This window comes from Fonsecaea erecta (genome assembly GCF_001651985.1).
Source record: "Fonsecaea erecta strain CBS 125763 chromosome Unknown Scaff3, whole genome shotgun sequence".
Taxonomy (NCBI): Eukaryota; Fungi; Ascomycota; class Eurotiomycetes; order Chaetothyriales; family Herpotrichiellaceae; genus Fonsecaea; species Fonsecaea erecta.
Window position 1 is genome coordinate 4,020,770 of NW_017387246.1, and position 26,736 is coordinate 4,047,505.

The 26,736-nt window shown below is 50.8% G+C and overlaps 10 protein-coding genes across 10 annotated transcripts; 5 read left to right on the forward strand and 5 right to left on the reverse strand.

Moving 5' to 3' along the window:
* Positions 1 to 5: 5 nt before the first annotated feature.
* On the reverse strand, positions 6 to 758 carry AYL99_04710 (peptidyl-prolyl cis-trans isomerase B; the record flags this gene model as incomplete). Its single annotated transcript, XM_018836222.1, has 3 exons — positions 6 to 177; positions 237 to 502; positions 570 to 758. The coding sequence occupies 3 exons, from the start codon at positions 756 to 758 to the stop codon at positions 6 to 8; spliced, it is 627 nt and encodes a 208-aa protein (XP_018695872.1).
* Positions 759 to 991: 233 nt separating this feature from the next.
* AYL99_04711 (30S ribosomal protein S13) lies at positions 992 to 1,559 on the forward strand (the record flags this gene model as incomplete). The annotated part of the gene is made up of 2 exons (XM_018836223.1): positions 992 to 1,183; positions 1,251 to 1,559. 2 exons carry the CDS (start codon positions 992 to 994, stop codon positions 1,557 to 1,559), a joined length of 501 nt encoding a protein of 166 aa, XP_018695873.1.
* Positions 1,560 to 1,981: 422 nt separating this feature from the next.
* AYL99_04712 (hypothetical protein) lies at positions 1,982 to 5,979 on the reverse strand (the record flags this gene model as incomplete). The annotated part of the gene is made up of 4 exons (XM_018836224.1): positions 1,982 to 2,880; positions 2,912 to 2,948; positions 3,035 to 4,379; positions 4,430 to 5,979. 4 exons carry the CDS (start codon positions 5,977 to 5,979, stop codon positions 1,982 to 1,984), a joined length of 3,831 nt encoding a protein of 1,276 aa, XP_018695874.1.
* An 831-nt stretch (positions 5,980 to 6,810) lies between these two features.
* AYL99_04713 (hypothetical protein) lies at positions 6,811 to 9,078 on the forward strand (the record flags this gene model as incomplete). Its single annotated transcript, XM_018836225.1, has 1 exon — positions 6,811 to 9,078. The coding sequence occupies one exon, from the start codon at positions 6,811 to 6,813 to the stop codon at positions 9,076 to 9,078; it is 2,268 nt and encodes a 755-aa protein (XP_018695875.1).
* Positions 9,079 to 10,037: 959 nt separating this feature from the next.
* Positions 10,038 to 11,717, reverse strand: AYL99_04714 (methionine-tRNA ligase; the record flags this gene model as incomplete). Its single annotated transcript, XM_018836226.1, has 1 exon — positions 10,038 to 11,717. The coding sequence occupies one exon, from the start codon at positions 11,715 to 11,717 to the stop codon at positions 10,038 to 10,040; it is 1,680 nt and encodes a 559-aa protein (XP_018695876.1).
* Positions 11,718 to 12,305: 588 nt separating this feature from the next.
* Positions 12,306 to 12,633, reverse strand: AYL99_04715 (hypothetical protein; the record flags this gene model as incomplete). Its single annotated transcript, XM_018836227.1, has 2 exons — positions 12,306 to 12,392; positions 12,475 to 12,633. The coding sequence occupies 2 exons, from the start codon at positions 12,631 to 12,633 to the stop codon at positions 12,306 to 12,308; spliced, it is 246 nt and encodes an 81-aa protein (XP_018695877.1).
* A 1,129-nt stretch (positions 12,634 to 13,762) lies between these two features.
* AYL99_04716 (hypothetical protein) lies at positions 13,763 to 16,435 on the reverse strand (the record flags this gene model as incomplete). The annotated part of the gene is made up of 1 exon (XM_018836228.1): positions 13,763 to 16,435. The coding sequence occupies one exon, from the start codon at positions 16,433 to 16,435 to the stop codon at positions 13,763 to 13,765; it is 2,673 nt and encodes an 890-aa protein (XP_018695878.1).
* A 2,721-nt stretch (positions 16,436 to 19,156) lies between these two features.
* AYL99_04717 (hypothetical protein) lies at positions 19,157 to 20,986 on the forward strand (the record flags this gene model as incomplete). The annotated part of the gene is made up of 3 exons (XM_018836229.1): positions 19,157 to 19,889; positions 19,971 to 20,484; positions 20,560 to 20,986. 3 exons carry the CDS (start codon positions 19,157 to 19,159, stop codon positions 20,984 to 20,986), a joined length of 1,674 nt encoding a protein of 557 aa, XP_018695879.1.
* Positions 20,987 to 21,824: 838 nt separating this feature from the next.
* AYL99_04718 (gamma-glutamyltransferase) lies at positions 21,825 to 23,915 on the forward strand (the record flags this gene model as incomplete). Its single annotated transcript, XM_018836230.1, has 6 exons — positions 21,825 to 22,016; positions 22,073 to 22,266; positions 22,314 to 23,535; positions 23,625 to 23,651; positions 23,751 to 23,793; positions 23,878 to 23,915. 6 exons carry the CDS (start codon positions 21,825 to 21,827, stop codon positions 23,913 to 23,915), a joined length of 1,716 nt encoding a protein of 571 aa, XP_018695880.1.
* Positions 23,916 to 25,053: 1,138 nt separating this feature from the next.
* AYL99_04719 (hypothetical protein) lies at positions 25,054 to 26,658 on the forward strand (the record flags this gene model as incomplete). Its single annotated transcript, XM_018836231.1, has 1 exon — positions 25,054 to 26,658. One exon carries the CDS (start codon positions 25,054 to 25,056, stop codon positions 26,656 to 26,658), a length of 1,605 nt encoding a protein of 534 aa, XP_018695881.1.
* Between the last annotated feature and the right edge of the window lie 78 nt (positions 26,659 to 26,736).

A 26,736-nucleotide genomic window follows, 5' to 3' on the forward strand; every position in this document is an offset into this window, starting at 1 on the left:
AAATCCTAAAGTTCGTTGTGAATACCTTCGGGCGGCACAGGCAGCTCTCCGCTCTTGACGATCTTGACCGGCTTGGCCGGACGGTCACCTGCGCCCTTGGGTACGTTCTCAATCTGCTCGACAACATCGTAGCCCTCTAGCACTTCCCCGAAAACGACATGACGGCCATCAAGCCAGCTACACACTGTCAACCAAGGAGACCTGGCATAGAACACGTAGTGTAGGGGCAAGCGTACCTTGTGACAACGGTGGTAATAAAGAACTGTGACCCATTTGTGTCCTTGCCTGCATTGGCCATGCTCAACAGGCCCTTCTTGGTGTGCTTCAGCTTGAAGTTCTCATCTTCAAACCTGTCGCCGTAGATCGACTTGCCACCAGTGCCGTCTCCTTTTGTAAAGTCTCCGCCCTGGATCATAAATTGCTTGATAACGCGATGGAAAGTCGATCCTTCGTAGCCGAAGCCCTTTTCGCCAGTGGCCAATGCTCGGAAGTTCTCTGCAGTCTGCGTATAGGGAATAAACTGTTAGCCATGCACTCGAAACAATTAAGTGCGTCAAAGGTTGTATTACCTTGGGTACTGTCTTGCCGTAGAGACCCATGACAATCCGGCCTAGCGGTTGACCATCGTGCTCAATATCGAAGTAGACCTTGTGGGTGATCTTGGGGCCCTTTGCCGCCTGTGCTGTCTGTCCCATGAACAGGAACGTGGCGGTCAAGATGACCATCAGCGAAATAACGATCCGCTGGATATTAGCCATTTCGAGCCACATTGAACTATGAGAGTAGAATGATAGTGAGCTCGACTGAGGAGGTAGAAGAGGCAATGGGCTAGGAGGATTCAGTCTGACTGATGGCAAGGTTGGATGTCTCAGCCAGCCCTTCCAAAGGGGGGCGAGGGAGGGGGGCTTAACAGAGTCGGCCTGCGGTACACAGAATACCCCAAGTTAAAAGCGGCGGCAAGGCTGGATGGAACTTGCCCAAACTTTGGGAGATGAATCTCAATTCATCAAGAGATTCCAAGGTCAACCCCAGTCACCAAGAACAGCACAAGCAGACGGCGGGAGCGGAGGAACAGAGATGGTATATCCCTCTGAACAGTTCTTTGCTAGCCGACAATATTGATGATAGGTCTTTTCAGGTCTTTATTCTTGGGGTCAACTTCCCCGAACACCGTTTTGTATGGGTATGTTGCTGCACCTCTCTGTTGAAAGCTTTGCGTCCGCAATCCAGTCCATCTGATTGTCTCTCAGAGGTCGCTCGAAACATTTTTTGGCATCGGTCCTGCCACCCGCGCCCGCATCATGTCGCGTTTTCACTTACACAATACCGTTAAAGTCGGCGAGCTCACGCAGAATCAAGTGCTCGACTTGACTGCTCACTTGGATTCCATGAAGATTGAGAACCACTTGAGACGGCAAGTGCAGCAGGACATCGCAAGGCTGAGAGACACTGGGACATACCGGGGACGCAGACACGCGATGAATCTGCCTGTCAGGGGACAGAACACAAGGAGCCAGATCAAAACGGCGCGGAAACTTAACAGAGCGGAGCGGTATTAGACGGATTCTTATTGTTGGGTACAAGATCATCTTTGCGCAACAATACATGCATGGGAAACGTGCTCGCATAGCACATCGCCCGGCAGCCTCTGACTTCGAAACAACTGGGGGACATGGTTCCGAACGCTTCGAGAACTGCCCAATTTTTACGCTTGAACATATATCCCCACGAATACTCAAGGATGGGTGACTGCCCCTTTTTCTCAACATCAATTGAGCGATTCAGGAAATTATGTAAATATAGAGAGACTCGCATTGTGTGAAACATTGAGACTCGTTCAGGCAATCAGAGATGAGCACGGAAAATTTTTCAAGGAATACCTGAAAAGCAAACATGTATTATCTACTGTTGTCTCCAGAGAAAGCTAGGGAGTCTCTAAAGGTCGTTTTCGGGCCCCCACGTAAATACACCGGTGACCCTCTCATAAATTCGTAGTAACAGTCATGCTGTTGCTATGCACCAGCAACGTTGGCGGGAGTCCACCAGCCAACACTTCCAAATCGCTGATATATCCCAGGCTATCCGTCTCGCTGCGATATGTTCCTTCCACCGGTGCCGGCAATGTGGTGAAGATGACGGCTGTGTCATCGCTATTCTGTGATATCAGTTCATTCAAGATCAGATGTTGTGCTCGACTTGGTAAGTCGTTGAAGGACAACGGAATCGAGGCTGCCGTTGGAAAGCCAGAAGCAGCCGGTTGGGGAGCAATGCTGTTCTCTCGCGTCCGTTCGTAAATCGACCGTCCTGCCGCTGGGATGGGATCTTCGAGCCTTTGTCGCCGCGGGTGCGGATGGTCGGCGAACATGATTGAGGGTCCAGCGCCTTCGTCGCTAGCCACTCTGGTCATAGGGACAGGGTCAGATGTGAAATTTGGTGAAGCCGTTCGAGATCTTTGCGACGAGACCATAATCTCAACACTTGAATTGGGCGACAGTGCGCCAGGATCCGATGCGGCGGGATCACGGCCTCGACTGACTTCCTCGTCACCTGAAGGGGGAGTCTCCTCGTCGAATTGCAGATCTGGCTCGGCGGAAATAGAGCGTTCCACCCTCAAATCCTCCTCCCTTTTCCTTTTGCGACTCGACTTTTTGGAGCTCGCTCGGCTGCTCTTCTTGGATGACGAGGATTTGGTTTTGAGAGCAAACCTCAGACTTCCGGACGAGTCGTGCATCTGAACTCCACCGTCTTCTGATAGACTTGCGTCGGAATCTTCTCCATCAGACGTCTCCTCTTCCCCGCCATCCTCTTTGTCGTCGTCCTCGGAGTCCGAGCGTTCAGAGTCACTTGGATGAGATGCGTGTCGGCTGAGCATGTCGTCGTCTATGCGTGAAGTTCTCATAGAAAGACTCACCCCAAGACTGGACAAATTCCCAAATGACGATCTCTTCCTAGGATGCGTCAATATCCTGCGCAGACCATCCAATCGAATGAAAGCACTATCTCTTCTGCTTGGTAAAGACGAGCTTGGCCATACAAAATCATCGGCCATCGAAAGGGCATCCGTGGCAGTCACATCGCCAGATCTGGACTTTCCTCGGAGTTTGAGAAGTTCTTGCCACCACGCCTCATCTTCCAGCACTTTGTTGACTTGATCTTGTGTCTCTTCATCGACATCCTGCCCATTGACGATACAGTTATAAGTTTTGATGGTGCCGCAAGCCAGCCAGAACACAAGGACCTCGGCCTTGATTCGTAAATTTGCCAAGAGGGACGTCACTCGAGCTCTTTCCTCTTCCACGTCAGCCTCGTACTCAACAAAGACTGCGACTCGAAGGCTGTAGGATCGCTTCCATGATGGCACAGTGTTGAGAATGCATCCAAGTTGCAGGATGAGGGTATACGTGTCGAAGTTGGTGGTTGTAACATTCTGCGGGTGACCATCGTTTTCAGATGTGAGTTCTGCGGACATTTGGATGGGCCACAGGTCTATGTATTTCTTTGTGACATTTGTTTTCGCTTTAGGAAGTTCCAGATCACCAAAACCTATTGCTATCGCAACGTTGGTCCGCAGCTTTAGGATCATATCTTCCAAAACCATAACATAGCTCTGGATATCTGTTCTCTTTTCCACGTAGCACACATCGGTGGGTAATTCGCCTTGCACTTGGCTCCTGCTGGTACGACGGCGTCTAATCGAGCCGTCTTTTCTTTCTGGGGGTGGGCTCGGCACGTCAACCAGGGGTTGCTCGGATCTGAACTGTTGTAAATTGTAGAAGCCGAGGACCACAATATTAGGGCGCATGCCCCCTAATCCGGCAGAGAGAAAGACGTTCCGAGCCCCCCATTCAATAGAAGGCGAAATTGCCACGTTCACAAAGGCTTTGATTTTGGAGATGTCGATAAACTTGTTCCAAGCTGCTTGCTGACGGCGTGCTTCGGGCACAGAGGCGCCGAAGTTTTGCGTAACAATGACATGCCCGATGATGAACAAGGCGCCCTTTTTGAGCGAGTTACAGAAGTGAATGAGTTTGTAACTCCTTCTAGGGTCATTGACGAGTAGGAGGATTTGCGGGCGCCAAAATTTGACATGCTCAGTTTTGAGTCTCAAAAGGTATTTTCGAACTTGGTGATAGATGAGGACTTCCGAAATGGAGCCCCAGGGTTTTGGCGGAGTTGTGTAGTGGATAATTATGATGAGAATGAGGAGAAGACAGACCGACCCAGATGCTGAAACACCATCGACAAAAAACATGCTGCCGACGCTGAGAAGGGCCCCAGAAGCCGCCGTCCACCAGTTGAAGTAGGAGAATGAAGGCCGAAAATTCGGAGCAGAACCAATCTTCAGAAGGAACGTGGCTACATTGAGTGCAAAAAAGGTCCTATCAAAACCATCAGTACCACCCTGGAACCAGTCTGCGGTAACACTCACATTAGATACGTCATTGTAATCAGCGACGCAATTTGATTGATGTCGAGAAGAAGCACCAGTTGAGTGACGGCGAAAGTGCAAAGGATGGCGTAAATTGGTTCGTCCTTCTTCTTCGTCCCCTGTCCAAATATGGAGAGACCTGGAATGACCTTGTCTCTGGCAATGGCCTGTAGTTGCTTGGCTGGTCCGATAATCCCCATTAAAACGGAGAAGAATGTCGATGCCAACTCTCCTGCCAGAATCAATATCCCAGATATGCTAGCGTCCTGCACGACGTTGACGTTTTTGTAGAAGGATTCCCTTGTGATGCTTGCAGCCATGGCAACCACCACCAAAGTATATGCGACGAAGGTCAAAGCCAATCCACCAAGTGTGCCCCTGGGAATGGACACACTAGGGTTCTTCAGATCGCCTGACATGCTCGCTCCCGCCAGAATGCCCCCAGTTGCAGGGAACAAAATGCCAAACAGATCTTGATAGTTCTCTTTGCCTTTGAGCTCGCTGCCAGCAGCCCCTTTTGTGAAGTGAGGTAGCAAGTTCTCCTTCAAAGTGTCAAGACGAAGGCCTGTAAATTGCAGAAACTGTTTCTGGGTCTGGAAAGGTGATCGAATGATGGCTGAAAATGGAACGCTAAATGTTGCCAGAAGTAAAATCAGAAGCAGCCCATTGCTTGCACGCGCAAAAATCGCACTTCCGGCCATACAGATAGCGACACATAATACCACGACCGAAGTGCTCCAGAGGTACTCCCACCATAGACCTTCAGGGAGAGTGTTGGCCCAGTTTCCAGACTTGGCACCAAAATTGTAGTCCAGACAGTCAACCAGAGCAACTGCATTCATTCCCGTGTTGAAAACGAAGCCGAGATATGACACTAGCCCAATCGCTCCACCAAATTCAGGACCCAGAGATCTAGAGATCAAGTAATAGGCCCCGCCTCCTCTGACCGTGCCGTTGGAAGCCACCGCCGAAAGGGACATGGTTGTGATCAGATTGATGGCATAGGCCGCGACCAACATGGCTAACATGCCTATAACACCGCTCTGGCCAAGAATAAAACCGAAACGGATGAACATGAGAATGCTTAGGACGTTCAAACTCGTAGGAACAAAAACTCCTGAGAAGGTGCCCAATTTTTCCGAGCCACCAACTGGACGTGGCCCCATGCCATCATTGTGTAGAACTGATTTTTCAATTTTGCCAGGTATCCCACGAAAATACGCTGCCACTGAATGTCTTGCTGAATTCTGAGTTGCAGCTGTCGGCTCTGGCGTTTGAGCATCATCCCGTGATTCATGGGGGCCATCGAATGTCCCGTAAACTTTTGAGGAAGTTGTTGTGTCGACCGGGGCAAGCGGTGGAATAGACACAGAAGACTGGGCAGTTGCTGGTCTTGACAAAGTCTGTACTGAATCATCGGGGGCAGATGCAGGACGGTGCTCCTCTGGAGTGCCTGGGAACGATGATCTTCGTAGTAATTGAGCAGCTTCATCAGTAGCTGTGCGCGTCAAGAAGGTGGGACCGCGTCGAGTTACAGAACCTCGCCCCATTCCGGAATCTGGCCAGCCCTTTTTCCCTCCTATGCTGGCCATAATTATTCAAGGTCACCCCTCGATACTGATCCATAATCAATGCATCTTTCCGCTCGAGCGAGTGAACATAGACGGTCCCTGCAGTAATCTTGAAAGAGGCTGAACTGAGGTTGATAGATATCCGTCGAGACCTCTGTTACTTTCACCGATCCTGGGCTATCGGGTAAAAAACCCCGTTGAATGATATCTTCGGTGGTCGTCCTTCGCACCTACGTAGGATGAAATTGGCCTGCCAGATCAACCAGGGTTGACGAGAGAAAAGAAAAGTAAATGCGGGGGACAAAGTTATTACGCAAAGGCAAGCTGGGCGGTTGTACCTGGTTCCTGTGGATGGATGTTGAAAGGTTCTCGAAAGGGGAATTTTGCACCTCAAGCTTTGCTAGCGAGGGCGGCGTGGGGGGCTCACCCTGAAAGAACCGGAATTGGGGGTACCGTAACAGAGATGGCCCCTGCGAATCGGGCGGCATAGTTAAAGCCTCAGAGACACTTATTGGTCCACCGCCTATTCTCGGCCTTAACCGCAGAAGCAACCCTCGCCGAGGCAATCTTTTGTGCAAGTCAGCAGGGGGTTCGCCGCTTCCATCATGCTGGCCAGTTACGTCGCATGCAAAAAAGCACCGCCCATTATTTCTTTGCCACGAGCGCACCACACAAGCAAATTGTCCTTGATCATTCGTACCAATCACATGCTATATCAGTGAGATCTTGACTTTTGGGCAGACTGTCTCATTCTACATATGTCGTCGTATCTGCCACCCCTAACGCTACTTTGAACTCAGCAAACTCTCAATGTCGTCACCAACGTCTCGAAGCAGTCCCTTGGACATACGCTCCAGTAGTCCCGCAGGAGGCAGTCTGCATTCTCGAAATGCGTCAATAGCACGACTATGCTCCCCCGTGCCCTCCCAGCGCCCTATTACGCCTCCTGTGCAGCAGGTTCCAACGCCTCAGCAGATCGCAGCTGACCACGATGACTCTACCCTGCCTAAACTCGATCAATCTGGATCATTGCCAGGCCCAGGTCGATCCGCCCTGTCCACAGCTCTAGCCGATACAGGCCATCGAACTCCTCCTGGAACCCGTACACCACCTGTTCCTGCAAACGATCCCACGTCGAGACAGCCGCTATTGAGCGCCAGCGGCGTTGTCGGTTTGGGGAGTCACGATAGATTACCGAGGAGCAATTATGGCTCTTTCAATCCTCGCGAAATGGCAGGAAGTCCAGGCCCCACAGAGGATCCCGAGGTGGTAAAAAGACACTTGGTACAGCCGGATCAAGGCTCGTCGAGAGGAAGGCCACTTCGAATAGATCTGAACGAACAAAGCTCCGGGTTGGATTCACCCGAGTTTTCCAGTCTCCGGTTGCAAGGTGGGGACATGACCCGCGCCGTCTATCGATGGGCGGAAGAGCAAGAAGGAAACCAAACTGGCAAGGCTCAGAGGAGCAAAAGTTTCACTATGCCGAGACCAGAGCCTGAAAGTGACACCCTTGACATACAAAACATCCGGGTGCCTGGTGGATTTCGCAGAAACTTTTTGCGTAGAGCCGCTGAGAGTCCTACACCTTCGGGTCGAGCCTGGAAAACCTCTTCTGCAGCAGACGGGCAGGATCTTTCGACGAGAGATATTCGACCTAGACTTTTTACGAACAACTTTCTGGAGTTCCTCACGCTCTATGGACACTTTGCGGGCGAAGACCTGGAGGAGGACGACGAGGTTCTTGAGCCAGACGAATATTTCTCATCGGATGCCTACGACGAGGGTAGCGATCGAGAGCCTTTGGAAGACAGTGCCCTCCTTACCCCAGGTGGACTTCGCCGGAGACGACATAAGGAGCGTCCGCCCACTGGAACGGGGAGCAGTTTTAATGCAGCCCTATTGCTCCTGAAATCCTTTGTCGGCACGGGGGTCCTCTTCCTGCCTCGGGCTTTTTTGAACGGCGGCATGCTCTTCTCTTCCCTTGTTTTGCTTGCTGTAGCTGCTCTCAGCTACCACTGCTTTATCTTACTGATCAGCACACGCAACAAGGTCGAGGCTTCATTTGGCGACATCGGCGGCATTCTCTACGGGAAGTGGATGAGAGTGATGATTCTATTCTCCATCGTTCTCAGCCAGGTTGGTTTTGTATCTGCATACACCGTCTTCACGTCGGAGAATCTGCAGGCCTTCGTCCTAGCGGTGTCTAAGTGCAGAACATTCATCGACATCAAGTTCATGGTCCTGATGCAACTTGTCATATTCTTGCCACTGAGTCTGATCAGAGATATTGGGAAACTCGGTTTCACGGCTCTCATTGCTGACGCCTTCATTCTCGTGGGCCTCATCTACCTGTATTATTACGATATTGCCACCATCGTTGACAACAAAGGACCTTCGGATATCACCTTGTTCAATCCTTCAACCTGGACCCTCTTCATCGGCACGGCCATCTTCACTTTTGAGGGTGTAGGACTGATCATTCCAATCCAAGAATCAATGAAGAGACCTCGAGATTTCCCTGGTGTCCTGGCTACGGTCATGGTCATCATCACCATTCTGTTCACCTCCATTGGCGCGCTGTCATATGCTGCGTATGGCTCGAAAACAAAGACAGTCGTCATCCTCAATCTGCCACAAGATAGCAAGATGGTCAACGCTGTACAGTTTCTCTACTCCCTGGCCATTCTCCTGAGCACACCACTCCAACTGTTCCCGGCCATCCGTATCATGGAGAACGAGCTATTCAGTCGCTCGGGCAAGTACAACCCTTATATCAAGTGGCAGAAGAATATATTTCGCTTCTTCCTTGTTTGCATGTGTGCGCTCATTGCGTGGGGGGGAGCCGGCGACTTGGACAAGTTTGTCGCGCTGGTTGGCAGTTTCGCATGCATACCACTGGTATATTGCTACCCTCCTTTATTGCATCTCAAGGCTGTAGCAAAGACCAACTTGCAAAGATGGTTGGATTATCTGATGTTTGCGTTTGGACTGACAAGTTGTGTGTATACGACTGTCTTAACAATCCAGCAGTGGGCAGGGAGCAGCGGCAGCAAATCCCCTGGGTATTGTGACTCGTGAAGCATCGACAGGAATGGAAGCCGCCATGTTCAGGGGGTGTGGGTGAGGAGGACGTGTGGACAAATTGATGGAACTGCTCTCAATGACAGAGAACCTAGGTGTAGCAACACCCTAAAGTCCAACGCGTTTTGGCTTCCAACAACATGTATGCCTGACTTACAAATATCTGAGCGGGCCTCCACCTGCCTGTCTCTTTACAGCCGTTCGGTCCTTTGTTTCAACGACCATGTAAATTCCATCCTCGATCTCCCACTGTCAAGGTGGTGAGGACTCAACCACGGGAGTGTTCAGGTTTGCAGGCCACTAATTGAAACAAACATCGAGGAGCATACTGCCTCGTGTCTGTAATTAGTTAATTAGATAGACCAGTCAGTGCATCCGATGTCCCCAACTCACTATGTAGGCTTATACCCATCGATCTTCATTGATTTCTCGTTCATGTCGCGACACGAGGAATCCCATCCTTACGGTTGAAAGGTCAGCAAGGTGGATTAGAAATCCAAACAGTTTAAAGGTGGCACCCAGGTGGTATTGCGTAAAGTTCTCAAAGAACATGGGTATCCTGGACGTATAAATACAACATTGGTGCAACTCGCCAAATCCTTTTCGGAGGGTTGACCGTGATAATGCCGATACAACCATCATTGTATTTAGAGAACTCGCCCTCCTGTCTATTCGAACTCCGGGCGAAGCGATAAATCTGACCCGGATGGCCATGTTTGTTTAGAACTTCATAAAGCTTTCCAAATCACCAAGAGTAGCTGTCTATTATATCCACTCGTGACGAGGTTGGTTATCTGGGATGCCACGCTAATATAAGCCCTCCGTTGGAGAAGGCAGGGATGGTAAGTTTCCAAGAGATAATGAAGAAGACGAGAGATGGTTTAGGATTCTATGCTCAAGTTGGATGACGGATAGACCTGACCCTGTGCTCCAATTTGTAGCTTCCCATGCCGTTCTCAATGGGATGATAATAGTAGAGGAAAGACAACGGCAGCAGGCGCCCCTGCATTCGCTTCCAGCGCTGGAGGACCATAGGTGATATCTGCACCAAAACGAGCTTCATCAAATGCTCGTTTTGATTCACCGACTTCCATCAAATCGAGGGCTGCTTTCATTTTTTCAGGCATAAACGGCTGGAGCAAAATGGCCATTATTCGAATGGATTCTGCGCTCGTGAAAAGGACGTAATTCGCTATTTTTCTTGTTTCGGGATCTGCACTCTTAATAATCTTCCAGATTGCGGTATTATGGAAGAATTTGTTTGTCTGCAAATTTGTCAGGTCTACGACGTCACTAGAATGTTCAGTATTCCATACCTCTCCGATCAGCTCACAAATTGACTGGACAGCCTTCCGGGGATCTGGTTCCTTCATGTGGTTGTCTGCAATTTCCCTAACAGAGCATAATTTGGCATGATGATTTCTAAGACTGGCATGAACAGCCTGCATTTCCGGGTTACTGGCGGTCCATTGTTCTCGAGCGATGAACTCCGAGAAACCTTCGTCTTCACTGACCAGTCTGACCGCTTCGCGGACATCGAAGTGCTTGCTCTTAAAGACGCGATGGATCAGATTGCCGAGACCACCCCTCAACAAGTGATTGTATGTATCTTCAATGAATGAGTTGTCGTATGTGGCATCGTCGACGATACCCCCGTTGTGTGCCATGAAGAACCGAATGCAATCCACTCCGAATCGGTCCATGGCGTAGAACGGATTCACTCCGTTGCCGGCCGATTTGGACATTTTCTCATTGTTCATCGTCCAATGGGCATGGGTCAGAAATCTTTCAGTCACAGGAAGTCCCAGAGCCATTAGAAAAGCAGGCCAGTATATAGTGTGAAAACGAATGATATCTTTACCAATGACCTGACAATTGGGTGGCCACACCATGTTCGGGTCATTTTTGTTAACGAAAGGATATCCTGTCATCGTTAAGTAATTGAACAAGGCATCGAGCCAGACGTAAATGGTCTGGCTCTCGTCGCCTGGAACCTGAATTCCCCATGTCAAACGTGACGACGGTCTCGAAATAGAGAGATCTTTGAGTCCACTTCGAATCTCGTCCGTGATGAAAGCCATGCGTTGCTTCGGGACAATAGCGCCTGCGTGTTCCTCGTAGTACTTGAGCAGAGGGGTTTGAAAAGCGGACAACCTAAAATGGTAATTCATTTCTGAAGTCCATTCCACATCTTTTCCTGTCTCGATGGAGGCGATCTTTGTCAGACCTGATGAGGGATCGAGGACTTTGTGAACCTGGGTTGAGGGATAGAAAGTCTCGTCGCTGACCGAGTACCATCCCTCATGCTTGGCTTCGTAGATAAATCCACCGCGATTCAGCTCTTCCCAGACATATCGGACAACATCCTTATGGTCCTCATCAGTGGTACGGATGAAGCGATCGTAGTCGATATTGGCTGCGTCACATAACGCCTTGAACTGTTCGGCGTGATGATCGCAGAACAATTTGACGTCGGTATTCGCCTTTTGAGCAGCCTTTTGCACCTTCATGCCATGTTCGTCGGTTCCCGTCAGTAGGGTCGCGCTCTCGTCGCCGCGAAGCTTTGCCCATCGTTTGAGGACATCTGCGAGGACTAACGTGTAGAGATGGCCGACATGGGGGGCTGCAGCATCCATGATTAGCCAGTCGCTATTAGAATGAGGAATGAGCACACGTGCCTGAGTTAACATAGAAGATGGGAGTCGTCACGTAGTAAGGTTTGCTCGCAGCCGCCGTGGATTGCCTTTCTGGTTCAATGGCTGCTGCCAGGCCGCGTCGCTGGGGATTGCCGCGAAACAGAACTGGTTGCGGCGGTAGACATCGTGCAGAAGCTCTGCATTTGAGGAAGAAAGAACGAGCGCGATGCTCGAGAGCGAGCATGCTGGAATGAAGAGCTCTCAAGGATTGGATGGACGCACAAGAGTAGAGTCAATGTGGTTCAGTTATTTTTTAAAAGCTACAACCAAATTTCTCCGCATCCTATAATTGGAGTCTCCGATTGGCGATGGTGGCTAGATTCCCTCTACTAAATACTGCATGCGTTCCCTTGCACATGATGCTCGCGTAGAATGATTCAGAATACTCGCAGAATTTCAGCAACTGCACATCTCCAGAAGATACTCTTACGTCCACGTCGCATCAACTCCCTCAACCCTAAACCATAATCGTTGTAAGGTGTTCGCCCGTCACTGGGTGGTAGTCGCCTATAGAGCCCGTATCAAGATTCAAGAAGTCGTTTGGGGTCTCATATTCGCCTTGACGCGTTCCAGAAGTTCCGCTCTGGCCATTTTGGTGTCAGGTGTTAAATCCCTCTTTAATCGGGTCATCAGCTTGCGTGTCTTGATTTCTGCAATGGATCAAAGGGGAAATATTTGAACGCAGCCGCAGACTTACCAGCTTCAGCCACCGCTTTAACTCTGTTTCCGTCCAGTATTCTGGATCTGTATCGATTAGGTCAATCCCATATTGCGGCAATCGAAGCGCATCAAGAAAGTTGTTGAACATCAGGGGCAAGATCATACCGCCAGTGGGGTCACCCTCAGTAGGGAACATATCTCCTCCCCACATATTCCATAGTGATGCGAGAGTCACCAAACCCGCAAAACCTAAGAAGAGGTAGAAAAAATCAGCGGCCATTCCCAACTTGGGTCTCAAGCGAGAGTTGTTTTCGCTTAAGGAGACTCGGAAAGATCACCAAAGTTGCTGACGGTGCTGTTGGCGATATAACCGAGAATACAAGGCCCGCCAGGATCGTTAGAGATCCAAGTCCAGGATGTTGGTGTAAGGTGGACAAACCGAAGAATAAATTCTAATGACTGCATTAGTTTGAGCAATGTAATATCACCAGGTGTCAGACGTGATTTTGAGATAGTGACGAAATGAAGCGTCGAGACATTATACGGTGCATATAGTAGGGACCAGGAGACAGCACGTACTCGAGATTGCATTGCTCTATCCAAAGGAGTAGGCATTTTCGGCCCCTGTCCTTTGGTCTTGCAGCAGGTATCAAAACTGGTCGATGGTTCGCTAAGTGTAGAGGCCTCGAGGATTTACAGAAAGTAAAGGGGCCTGTCACGTCTTCTCTGGAAGCTCAGGTATATTGCAGAGAAAATATCAGGCAGCAAGAGAATCACCAGACCGCAAAAGGAACTGATCGATGTCATTATGGATGGCGCCTTAAGAGGCGGAGGGTTGGAGAGGGGCAGAAAGCCTTATGATTGGCCAACACAGCAAAGGGACACCATTCCCAACTCCAGCCTTCTCGCCTGAATTTGATAGAGGAGCTGCAAACGGAGCTGCAGTGCTCTGAGGAGGACGCATGGAGACTCTGAAGCCTTGGTTCTGATGTGGCTTCGCCTAGGCCGACATTATTGACGACACTATATTGAAACTAAGATAGTTGAGATCCCTGTGGCGGAAGTAGAAAAAGGTAGTAGCTCATATGTCGTGGCTTCACAAGGCTGAAGTCAGCTTCCGCCGGCTGGTGAATCGGCTCGGATATGAAAGCCTCGAATCCCAATTCTGCAATTGCCATGAGTGGGTATCACATTGTTTCTGGCCATCTCGTCATGTGTATCGTGACATGTAAAGTATCTTTTGAGTATATACAAGGCCGTGGAAGGAACCAAACAACCTCTACCCAAAGGAGATCTGACCTTCTCCTGTTTGAAGTACTCCTGTATCAACCCGGAGCAGTAATAACGCCATCGCTTCGGACGCAGAATTCAACAATCAATTTCTGCAAGTCTGCCAGTTTGTATGGCTTCGTCATGAATCCCTCCATCCCGGTCTTGGTAGCCCGGTCAATGGCCTCGTCAGTGACATCAGCGCTGACAGCTAAGACAATGGGAGGGGACATGCGGCCACGGTCGGATCCATCCTCGCCTTGAGGTTGTTGGAACATTTCCAATATATGCTCGGTCGCCTGGTAACCATCCATTTCGGGCATCCAGAGATCCATTAAGACGACGTCAACCTTTTTGGCGGACCGTTTCCCGTTCGATTTGCCGCAAGTCCTTCCCCTGCTGTGTATTTCCCGCATGATTCGGACGGCTTCCTTCCCGTCAAAGGCTTCGTGTACATCTGTATATCCCAATTTCCCGAGCATGTTCACGAGTAATCTTCGGTTGATTTTGTTGTCCTCCGCAACCAAGAATGTAAGAGGATGCTTCTGTGCGAGATACCGATCATATGTGTCCTTCTTTAGCGGACTGGTCTGCGCCGGTGTTCGTGGTCCCCGGGATCGATACCCTTCAGTAGACGGCATAGATATCTTTGTAGGTCTCGGATGTTTGTGGCCTTTGGGTGATAAATCTGGAGGCGCCAACGTAGCAGGTGTCTGGGAGGCGACTTTCGATCCCTCCGGAGTCCTGCTACTAGGGGTACCAGAACGACTTGTCGAACCCTCGTTAGGTTCAAAAGGCACCTTGATCTCAAATTCAGAACCCTTGTTAGGGCCAGAGACGTCTGAAGCCACGAGGACAATGTCTCCGCCAAGCCGACGCGCCAATCCTTTAGCAACCAGAAGACCAAGGCCAAGGCCTTCTTTTGACCGGGTCAACGAATCGTCCTCCCGAGAGAATGGTTTGAAAAGCTCGGGTTGGAAATCCTCCGGGATCCCATCGCCAGTGTCCTTGCACTTAATGACCAGAAATCGGTGCGTTTTTGAGAGTCGGGCATGCAAACTAATGCTGCCCTGTTCTGTGAACTTGATAGCGTTTAGCAGCACGGCTGATACCAATTTGGTTAAGTCTCGTTCGTCTGCGAAAAGAGTCTCAGGTACATCTTCAGCCACTGCCCATTCGATGGTTTTCTGGGAGATGTGACCATTTGAGGAGCGCGACCTAACCACAATTCTTTCGCCCAAGTCGGTGGGCTCCCCTATAGCCGAATCAGGTCTGCCTCCAACGCGCAAAGATTCGTAGATCACCATGGGTATCAGCTCTCGGATCCGGCAGTGTTTCAACCCTGGTGTTGGAAACGCGTCACTTTCTGCTAAAGAAACCTTGGTGGAGGGAGTATGAAGATCCCCAGGTGTAAAACAATCTTGTGCGGGAGCGACAATTGTGGGAATGCCTTCGTCAGAAGGTAATGTTTGTGGAGTTGGTTGAAACTTGCCCACATTGCTTTTGGGAGATACGTCGATACGAGCTGATGGGCCAACTTGTCGCATTTTGGTTGCATTGCCGAAGTGCCAGGACGTCGGACTACTTCTTCGGCGTTTATATGAATTGAAATGGATATCACTCCCTTCAATCAGTCTCGCGGGTTTGTAATCGAAATAGCCGGTGGATATTGTTGCTGGTGATTCGTTCTCATTCGACGGGGTGTCGGGTATCTGCATATTCATGTCGTACGCATGGACGACGTTATCAGCAGCTTCAACGGCTCGTTTAGCGCTGTCTTGGATGATCTCGATGTTCTCTCTGAGGGCCCTAAAAACCTGGCGCAGAGAGGGATCCGAGGCGCCCTCGATCTGCTCCTGCACCGTCGCATGCATGACATCTAGCATTCCTACCACGCCCTGCATTGGTGTCCTCAGTTCATGCGACAAACTTTTGGCATACGGCTTGAGAGACTGAGTTCCAGGAGTGACAGCTTCGCGCGGAATAACGTGAGACGGTCTGGTTGTATTGGGATTTCGACTCCGAGGCTTCACAAATCCCTGACCGCTCAAAAGACGTTCAACAATCATGTCTTCCAACGAATGCAGTAAAAGTTCGGTGTAACTCCAAGTAGTTTCTCGCCGGTCGAGACCTTCCTGTGTCCACATCATACCAAAATGGGCAAAACACTTGCCATCTGCAAACAAGGGAATTCCAATGTAACCTTCTGCCGGAAACGGAAGAGCGTTAGGGTTGTGAGTGATGAACGAACTCATGTGCTCCGGGATCAGGAAGACTTTGTCGTGCTTCATATAGGCGCATGGCGAACCCCAAGCAAGATACTTATAGTCGCGGTGCATAGCCTTCTGCTTGTCACCGTCGTTATAATAGAAAGCGACGCCCAGAAGACAAGAACCTGACTCGCCAAACGGAGGCATTTCGACTGCCGAATGGTGGTCGTCGGACAGTATCCTTTTTGCAACGAATCCGTATTGCGCATGGCAAATCTCCGTCATGCCCTCCATCAGCTTTTGCCAAAAGGATTCAGTATCGGCCGACTTCAATTCCCGCTTCAGCTGCACCAACTTTTCGAGAGCATTGTTCTCATGGGATGGGAAGTGTTTTGCAAGGTTCTGAAGGAAACCATCTTCCCCGTAGTGGGCGGGCACGCCGGGCTCGATGCTTGGGAGACATAATGACTGTCTTTCGATGAGCGGCAGGGACGGCCGAGGATCAGGTGGTTCGGCCATCACTGCCATTTATTGTTACCTCCCTCTCTCATCAAACACCAGGCTCTGACGTGTTAGGGGAACTTTTATTCTCATAGACATTCGTAGAGTCCGCAGGTCATGAACATTCGATTGCGAATCCAAGTCGAGACCGCCAAGGGCTTCATGTGTCGCGGGTCGAAGGGCGAAGTCTACCCCGACGTGCGGATTTGTCAGGAGGATCTACCGTCGCAACGTGAGGTCCAGAATTCGGTGGTGTGGATGTAAGTGGCTAGGATGCAGGGGACGAGGCGTGGAGAATAGAGAGTCGCGGGAGACGATTGCTTGTTGTCTGGGTGGGCGAGCAGCAATTGATGGTACCGGAAGGAATACGGTGAAAATGATAGAGGAACCGAATAGTGCTGGTGGTGAGTAGTCCTGTAGGTCAAGGACGGAAGACTGGGGGCCAGGAAAAGGGCTCCGGAGGGGGGGAAGTCCCAGGTCGGTAGGTACGTGCACGCGCAGGGTGAGACGGTGCGGTGGGATGATTGATTCAGACAGAGTCGTATTTGGCTCTGGAGAAGCTAACAGGGAGCATAGTAGCTGGAGTACGTAGCCTACCAGTTCTTGACAGAGTTTGCGAAGAATTTCTACGGCTAGCTACTACGATGTGCCACTGGTGCCGCCAAACCCTTCGTCTCAGAGAATCGTACATATTCTTTTTGACTTTTCCCCTTTCAACCCTCCTAACCTAGGTTTTGTACACAAAGCACACCGGGCTGAGTTCCACCATTGCACGTTCGACTGGCCGAGGCAGGCTCCAGTAACCGCCCCCAACTACGCCCCAAGCTCAGCTTTCAGCTCACCTGCAGCTTCAATATACATTCCTGCTGAAGAGAATGGACGCACAAAGAGCTCTCTCGAACCAGAGTTCCCCCCTGTCAGGAGCCAGCCGGCGCAGTTGTGCGAAATGTGGAAGTCGTTTTAATAATACAGGCCAAAGGCTAATTACTGCAGACTGCATGTGGCATGACGCCAGTGGCATCGATCCTTCGGAAAAGAACCTTTTACGAGCGTCAGCGAAGACCCTGGTGACCCTGAGTGAGCGTTTTGTCAGGGTGTGAGCAGAGCGAAAAGATGGGAGATGGAGATATGTCGTTGGACAAAGCCAGTAGTGGCCGTGGTCTAGGCCTCGATGGACTCCCCTCCGGCTATCCACCGTCCTGCAGATGGGCCGTCAATTCTATTTCATTGGGTCTTGCCGCAGTCGGAACTGGTTACGTACAGAGACCGTGTGCTCCAAACTGTCCATGCGGTACATGCACGCGCCAGGAATTCTTTCCAGCGAGGAGCAGAAACTACCAGCTCCAATGCCAGGGGTGCCGGCAGATTCATTCTCTCCACCGGCTCTGATTTGAATGAGTAGAATGAGATCGCCGACCTATCGAAGCCCCTTGTGCAAATCAGATCTGGAAAGTCCGAAGGGGTTGGGTGAAGAAGTGAGATGCTTAAAGATGCCACCTTTTATGAATGCGGTAAATCTCATGTCCATCAAAAGTTCTAGGCTGTCCACCGACCTTCTATCGCACCGCCATTGACATCATCAAGCCTTTGCGCTCCGGTTAAGTCGGCAAGCATCGTACTGGTTCGCTTCGCAGCAGACCCATGCCAGGTCACCACCAATCACCGAGCTACGGCGACATCCAGAAATTCTCCGGCAGATCAGGGAATTTCCAGACCCTTGACAAGCCCCTTTTTCCGTGCCCCATTAATACTGACATTCTGAGCAAATTCACAGTTGCTGCTTCGAGCTTAAGACTCAAGGAGCTGGGTCATTTACCTATTAAACAAGGTGCAGAATCAAAAGCTTGACAGATCGACCGAGCAAGGACTAATGAGGGGCTGCCTCACGATTTTCGTGGTTACACCTCCTGTCAACGAAGAATAACTTGACAGATCATATCTAGTTTCCGTTGAGATCAGATCGTCAGCTCGTAGCAGGGGTAGGGATTCGAGTCTGGCATGCAGTTCACATGCACAGCGGAAAACCCCCATTTCTGAATATGCTGGAATTGTCGATCGACACTCTTCTGTGCCTCCCAGAAATGAAAGCCATGGTTTTGATTGAGTGGTAACAGCTCTCAAGCCACGCACGACGCACGCTGCAACGCTCGGAGAATCGCCGGACGGCGTGCGATGGAAGGGAGATATGAGATATGCAGGGACAAAAGCAGCTGGGGCCTCCGTACGATTCAGAACCACGTGCCGGCCACCTGCTTCAACCCTTGACGCGCCCTGCCTTCTCTCCCAGTGCCCAGTGACTCTGTCGTGCGAGCCAAGATATTACAGGTGAACAACAAAACGACTCATCGATCTTCGGCCTTTCAATCTCCGGTGCTGACTCGATGCAAGTACTTTCTGTGCATGCAAATGTTTGGGCCAAGACTACGTCCGAACACCCGTATCCCGAACAGCCGCGCAGCCAGCTGGCGCAAGAACCGAGGTGTGTTTGAGGGGCTCTGATTTCTGCGGGGCCCCGGCTTTGATGTTCCTTGCGCCAGTGGATAAGCAACCACGGAGTTGTATAGTCTTTCCGAGGTATCGAACGCGGAACTCCCGTCACGTCTTTTGTGAATGTTAGTTCGAGCATTCGAACCATCTTCGTGGTTTTGGTAGCAAGCCCTGCGTACCCATCACCCATCACGTTGGCGATACGGAATTTCTCCTAGGGGTCGGAAAGTAGACCACAAAACCCTTGGGAAAATGAAGACCTACAGATCTAGAGATCCGGACACTGCCATTCCGAAGGATCTTAACCTCACAGAACTCCTCCATGACAGCGCTCGCTCTCCACCCCTACAACCTGATCATGTCATTGCTCAGGACGATGTAGAAGATCGCACCCTAACCATAGATCAGCTACGCTCGAATGCGGGAAAACTTGCTACAGGCTTGAAACGGCAGTACAGCCCGAAGGATCAAAGTCGATGGGCCATCATCCTCCCCAACAGTGTTGCCTACATCGAAGCTGTGCACGCAGTTCTATGGCTGGGTGGCGTATTTTGTCCTATCAACCATCAGCTGAAGGCAGGCGAGATCGCGCATGCCCTGACTGTGTCGAAGCCGACATTCGTGATAGTATACTCGATAGTTGTGGAAACAGTGAAGGAGGCGATCGAACTCGCGAAGCAGCAATGTCCGGACATGGGGCATCTGGAAATATTAACTGCCATCGGCTCACCTGCAAAAGGGCTCCGACATCTACACGCGGATCTAATGGCCTCCGAGGTACTATCTGTACCTCATTATCCGGACACCAGGAAGAGGCTGGCCTCGATACACCTCTCATCAGGAACCACGGGTAATCCCAAAGGGGTTGGGCTCTCGCAGTACAATTACCTCGCCAATGTTTTACAAATGTGGGCACACGATCCGGACCATTGGTCCCCAGAGGAGAAGATTGTCTCCTATACTCCCTTTGTGCATATCGCAAATAGTGAGTTGGCAATTTGGAGGACAAATCCCTCCTTTTCATGCGCTGGCACGATCCCACCTTATACTGACAGTACTTTCCTAGCAACGATACCCTTGTTCCTGGGACCGTGGACCGGTATGCTACACATAATCATGGGATCCTTCGACACCGAGACGTACGCGAAAACTATACAACGCACAAGAGCGACAGCGGCACAAGTCTCGCCAATGACCGCGTTGGCCATAGCAACCACAGATCTGGCGTCGAAATATGACTTTTCAAGCATCAGGCACATGACTTGTGGCCCATTGCCCCTCAAGCAAGACGTTTACGAAGAGTTTCTGCGGCGCGGCCCGTGGAAGACAATAACTCTTTACGGGATGACAGAAGCCGCTCCATATGTGACGTGGCAGAAAATCAGAGACACTTTGCCACTGGGTAAGAGCGGGACACTACTGCCGAATATTCTGGGATCGTTGCGTCTCGAAAACGGCGCAGATGCTCCAGAAGGCGGACCCGGTGAACTGTGGTTGAAAGGGCCCAACATGACGGCAGGTTACGTGGACAACCCTACTGCGAACGAGACCGCTTTTGACCGAGACGGATGGTATAATACGTACGTTCAATTCCACCTGAGTCTAATACTTTATATTTGTGCAAAGTCATTTTATATGAGGCTGACAGCATTAAGGGGCGATGTGTGCACCATTTCTTCCGAAGGCCATCTACAGGTCGTGGGCAGAACAAAGGAGTTGATCAAGTACAATGGTTTTCAGGTGTCTCCGACAGAGCTGGAAGCATATATCATCGCCCACCCTGCCGTCCTGGATGCTGCAGTTGGAGGAGTGTGGGATGCTGCCAAGATGACCGAACTGCCCACGGCTTACGTTGTGCTCAAGGACCATGTCCAGGAGCGAGAAGATAAGATTCAAGCGCTCAAGGACATTCAGCGAACGGTCGACAGACAAGTGGCGGGATACAAAAAACTGCGAGGACATGTCTGGGAGGTGAAATCCCTACCACGGAACGCGACCTTCAAGCTCCTAAGGAAGCAGCTGGGAATACACAAGACAGGAGTATGCTCTGCCGAAGGCGAAGCGAGGACCTCCAAGTTGTAACGTGGGAGAAGCAGAGAACCTGTCTATGTTGCCCAGGAGCTCTGCATTATCAGCACCAATATGATCTCTAGTAACAGCTCCCCCTGCATTATCGACATTTGAGTGGGAAGACTCCTTTGCCAATAGAGACTGGGCACAAATAAAGGGCTCACATAGCGTTTTTGTCGTATGCCTACTGGTGCGCGTGGCACTGCGCTGCTTGATAAGGCGGATAAATCCGCCGGGAATCGGGATCGGCGGTCGGTTCATCTTGGAACTATGTGGATATCATTGAGTCGTTTATCTCTTGTAAGAAATGGTCGTGGGCAGGCAATTCTGTACTGTCTGTTGTGGATGGTCGGTGGGCGTTGGCCGATAAAATATCTCCTACTTGAATACAGACTGTTTTTGACGGGGGCTCTTTAGTTCATTCCTTCTTCCATCCTCATATACACATCCTTGCTTGCTCCTGCATGGCTGGTGGTCTTCGCAGCATTAGTCAAGTTTCCTTCTAATTTGTCAAGCTGTCCGTCGATCCTCGAGCTGTCATGCGCTGTAACGGTAGCCGAAGCTGTTGACTGGAGGATTGAAAGACTCCTTGCGTCATTCAAGCCACTACCACCTGGTGCCGCTGGTCTTGTGAGGGCTCGCGTGCCTCAATCGCCCTCCAGACACGGACAGAAGCCGCAGTTCGAGTTACATTTTCCTGTTCCTGGATCAACGTGTGAAGCTGCCTAGTTGGGCTTCAAACTACAGCGGGACTCGCACCCCAGAAAAGATGGCATCTTCACTCTTTACCGGCGCTTTTTTTCCTTTGCACTCTCCACGCTCATTCAAGGCTTCAGGCTTCGTGTTCATCATGTTGTCGTTATTGCAGCTGGCGTGTGCTTTGGTTGTCCCGCCGTTGGTGCAACAGGCTGGCGCCAATCCCTACCCTCATATTCGGCAACAGTATGCACCAGATTCGATGGGCGCTGTAGCAAGCGAGAGCAGTGTTTGCACTGAGATTGGTATTGCTCTGCTCCAGGAGGGTGGGAATGCTGCAGATGCGGTGAGTCAACTTCGCAAGAACTGATATTCAAAGAACCCAAAGTGACAGTTTTCAAGCTCGTCGGGACTGTGTTTTGCACTGGAGTTATTGGGATGTACCACAGCGGTATCGGTGGTGGGGGTTTCATGATCGTCCGCAGTTCAAATGGGAGCTACGAAGTGATAGATTTTCGAGAGACAGCCCCAGCCGCTGCTTTTCAGGACATGTATAACAATAACGCCAATGCGAGCATTTTCGGAGGTTTGGCGAGGTACGTGCTTGAGGCTCAAGAAATGCTCAGCCGCTTATGCTCGACAGTGGAGTTCCAGGAGAAGTCCGAGGCCTGGCTCATTTGCACCAGAATTACGGGAAACTCCCTTGGAAGCAGGTAATGCAAGGAGCCATCAAGATCGCCAGATATGGCTGGACAGTAAGCGAGGATTTGGTGCGTTATATGCAATCTGGCATGGCTTCCGCCGCGGTGCCAAATTTCCTCGTGGACGATCCAAACTGGGCAATCGATTTCGCACCCAACGGAACTTTACTTGGGGCCGGAGACACGATAACACGGAAGAGATATGCCGACACGCTCGAAGCCATTGCCGAGCAAGGTCCTGATGCGTTTTACAATGGGCCGATTGCAGAGGCTACGATTGCGGCGGTGCAAGCAGCGAACGGAACCATGACACTCGAAGATCTGCATAATTACACCGTCGCCGTTCGACCAACAGCTAATATCACGTATCGGGGATATCGTCTGTTCAGTTGTAGTGCCCCGAGCTCTGGCGAGGTCGCCCTCTCCGTCTTGAAGACCCTAGAATTATATCCCGATTTCTATCACGCCGGCACGGTAAATCTGAGCACCCATCGACTCGACGAAGCGATTAGATTTGGATATGGGGAGAGAACCAGTCTTGGTGATCCTTCGTTTGTGCACAACCTGTCAGCATTCCAAGATGAAATGCTCTCTGAGGCATCGGCACGGTATATTCGGAGCAAAATTTCAGACCGCCGGACGTTGAATGTCTCAGCGTACGATCCGGCAGGTATCGAATCGCTGGAGACCCCAGGCACTTCTCACATTGTTACGGCCGATGCCTCGGGCATGGCTGTCTCCCTGACTACGACGATCAACTTGTTGTTTGGGTCGCAGGTTCTGGTCCCTGAAACAGGTGTAATCATGAACAACGAAATGAACGACTTCTCCATTCCTGGATCATCGAATGCCTTTGGTTATGTTCCGAGTCCGTCAAACTATGTGCGCCCGGGGAAGAGACCACTGTCATCCATCTCGCCCACGATAGTTGAATTCGGGAATGGAACACTTTACTATGTGACTGGAGCTGCAGGAGGGTCGCGGATCATTACGGCCACGATTCAGAGTCTTGTCCATGTGCTTGACCAGAACATGACAGCTCCGCAGGCTCTAGCCCAGCCACGCCTTCATGATCAGCTCATTCCGAATCAGGTGTCGTTTGAGTATGCTTACAACAATGAGACTGTCGCCTTCATGAAGTCGAGGGGCCATAACGTTACCTTCGTGAGTTGCCCTCTTGGCTGATAAAGCATTCCTTCTCCTTCGATTTAGGAGTTCGTCATGATGCAAGCTAACAGCAATTCTGCTTGCAGGTTGCGCCTGGCCAGAGCTCAGCCCAAGTGAGTTTCCTATTCCCAAATGAAATGATTATGTGTCCAAGTTCTATCACAGGACAATCCAATTCCCTGTTACACTTTTCCATGCTAACAATATCTAAGAGCATTCGACGGTTACCTAATGGCACATTTGAAGCCGCAGGTGGTAAGTGTTCCCAGCATCTTGAGTCGGTAATTGATTGAGCCGTCTCTCGTCCAACCTAGCATTTTTGATACTAACGACAGACAGAGCCTCGGCAGAAAAACAGTGCAGGTTTGGCAATATAAACAAGGGTGCAGAGCAAGTCCTTCGGACGTGGTATGGAGTGGGCGTGTGACCCGTATATTTATGAAGTCTTTCGGGCGAGAATTGCAGCATAGCTATAAGTATGTACTGTATATGGAGCTATGTCGTGGACTCTCATGAACGGCCTGTCCGTTTTTGGCTTCGTGTCCTCTATTCGTATTTCTGCTGGTCAGTGTCCAACCATCCTCCGTCCACGCACGTTTAATGGATAACCGCGAGCTCTCCGTGGAAGCTCCAGCGGTGGCGTTTTAGGTAATTTGGGGAAGTGGAGGCACCGAAAAGGCATGTCCAGGGGCCGCAATTTGCCGCAGGCGGTGTTTGGGCACTCGTGCGCACCCTGCAGCCGGCATAACTTTTTTGTGTCGTGTGCACAAAGAGCCTGGCGCGGGAGGGTCTGCCAGTACGAAGTATACGCCCACCAAGCCTCCTAGCTTCTCACCCTTCACACGGCTGAATTGCAGAGCTCTGTCAATGCCAATTAGGACAATGTAGAACACTACCCCATTATACTTCATTTTCCTCTTTGAGCACGGATTGGGCAACATTATAGTAAGGGTATTGCTGCTTATATCTGTGCCGGAGTTAAGAACAAACACCTCCACTATGACCGCCCCATCCACACGGATACATTGTTGCCGAAAGGTGGAGAGGGGGTTCAGAAGAAACCACTGGGCTTGATACGGGCCCGTTGAAGGGCAACAATAATGGAGATGGAGACCAGCAGCAGAGAGTTTGTGAACGAATAAATACATAGTTACTGAGCATCTCTGCCGAGATCGCAGAAGCGACTCCCCGCTGTTGAATCGATCCGTCTTCCTCTCGTTGATATCCCTCTCGTCTTCCTGTGTACCGAGTACAAGTATTTCCATCCATTATATTCTTTAAGCTTCATCCTTTCCTTCTGACGAGTAACGATCGATCCTTGCGCGTGGCACGGAACGCCCATTTACGCGAGCTTACTTGCTGACTCTGGGGTTTGCCCCACAAAAGTACCAATTGGATTCACAGCGACAAAACGGTATGTTTGCCAACGACTGCCTTGACTCTCAAAAACCTTGAGGTGCTCGCCTTTTAGGATGTGTATATGTACTGGCGAGGGACAATGGGTTTCCAGATCGCATGGCGGCTGAGTCGGCTCAACCCATTGTATTCGACGGCAAGGATCTCGGACGCGACGAAGCGAATACCTCCAGCCATTCCGCCTCCCTCTCTGAGAAAGAACAAAACGAAGGTAGCCAGAGACCACTCGATCCCGACATAGAACATGGCATTCCCATTATCGACACGATCGAGGACGCGGACGAGAAGGCACCACCCGTCACAACCATTGACCACGACCCAAATATCGTCGATTGGGATGGGTCAAATGATCCCGAGAAAGCCATTAACTGGACCAACAAGAAGAAATGGTCAAACGTGGCCATTATTTCGTCTGTCACCTTTCTGACACCGCTGGCTTCATCTATGGTTGCACCAGCCACACCATTGATCATGAGAGAATTCCATTCATCCAACGAGACGATCGCAAGTTTCATCGTCTCCATTTACATCCTAGGCTATGCCCTGGGCCCTCTGTTCCTTGCACCTTGCAGCGAAATATGGGGTAGACTCCCCATCTACCATGCTTGCAACTTTTTGTTCGTTATTTGGACGATGGCTTGTGCTCTGGCGCCTGGGCTAGGGTCCTTGTTGGTGTTCCGCCTGCTAGCAGGGATTGCAGGAAGTTGCCCGCTCACCATTGGTGGTGGCTCAATCGCAGATCTCATTGTCCAGGAGAAGAGAGGTGGTGCGATGGCTTTGTTTGCATTGGGACCGCTGATGGGCCCCGTCATCGGCCCGGTGGCAGGTGGATATCTTGGTGAAGCCGAAGGCTGGCGTTGGATTTTCTGGGTCATCACGATCGCGGGCGGTGTCGCATTATGTTTCTCAGTGATCTTCATGCGGGAGACATTCGAGCCAGTTCTCCTGGAGCGGCGGGCAAAACGACTTCGGAAGGAGACTGGTAATCCCAACCTACGTTCCAAGCTCGATCAGGGTATTCCCACGCGCGACTTCTTCATCCGTGCGCTTGTTCGACCCACCAAAATGCTCATCTTCTCCCCGATCGTCCTCTTGCTATCCATCTACATGGCAGTGGTCTACGGCTACCTCTACCTTCTCTTCACCACGCTCACCATTGTCTTCGAAGGGCAATATCATTTCAGCCAAGGCACAGTCGGGCTGAGTTTCCTCGGTATTGGTATTGGTTCCATGACTGGACTGGTCATTTTTGGAGCACTGTCGGACAAAGTCGTCAAGAAGATGTCGGCCAAGGGTGAAATGAAACCTGAATACCGGCTGCCGCCGCTCATTCCTGGGAGTCTGGTCATCCCAATTGGCTTGTTTTGGTACGGATGGTCTGCAGACAAAGCCATCCATTGGATTATGCCCATCATTGGCACTCTTTTCGTTGGGCTGGGCTTGCTCGCAACTTTCATGCCGGTGCAGACCTATCTCGTCGATGCATACCACATTCATGCTGCCTCAGCGATCGCCGCCAACACTGTTTTGAGGAGTTTAATGGGTGCTTTCCTCCCGCTGGCGGGGCCCGATATGTACGCGGCTCTCGGCCTAGGCTGGGGCAATTCTCTGCTTGCATTCATTGCGCTCGCTTTGGCGCCGACGAGTTGGATCTTCTTCCGGTACGGCGAGAGAATTCGGAAGAGATACCCCGTCAAATTGTGACCGGGCTTCTCAGAAAATGCAAAGGGACATTAGGCGTTTGATCTAGAAATATGTATAGACTGGGCGTTGGCCGGCCTC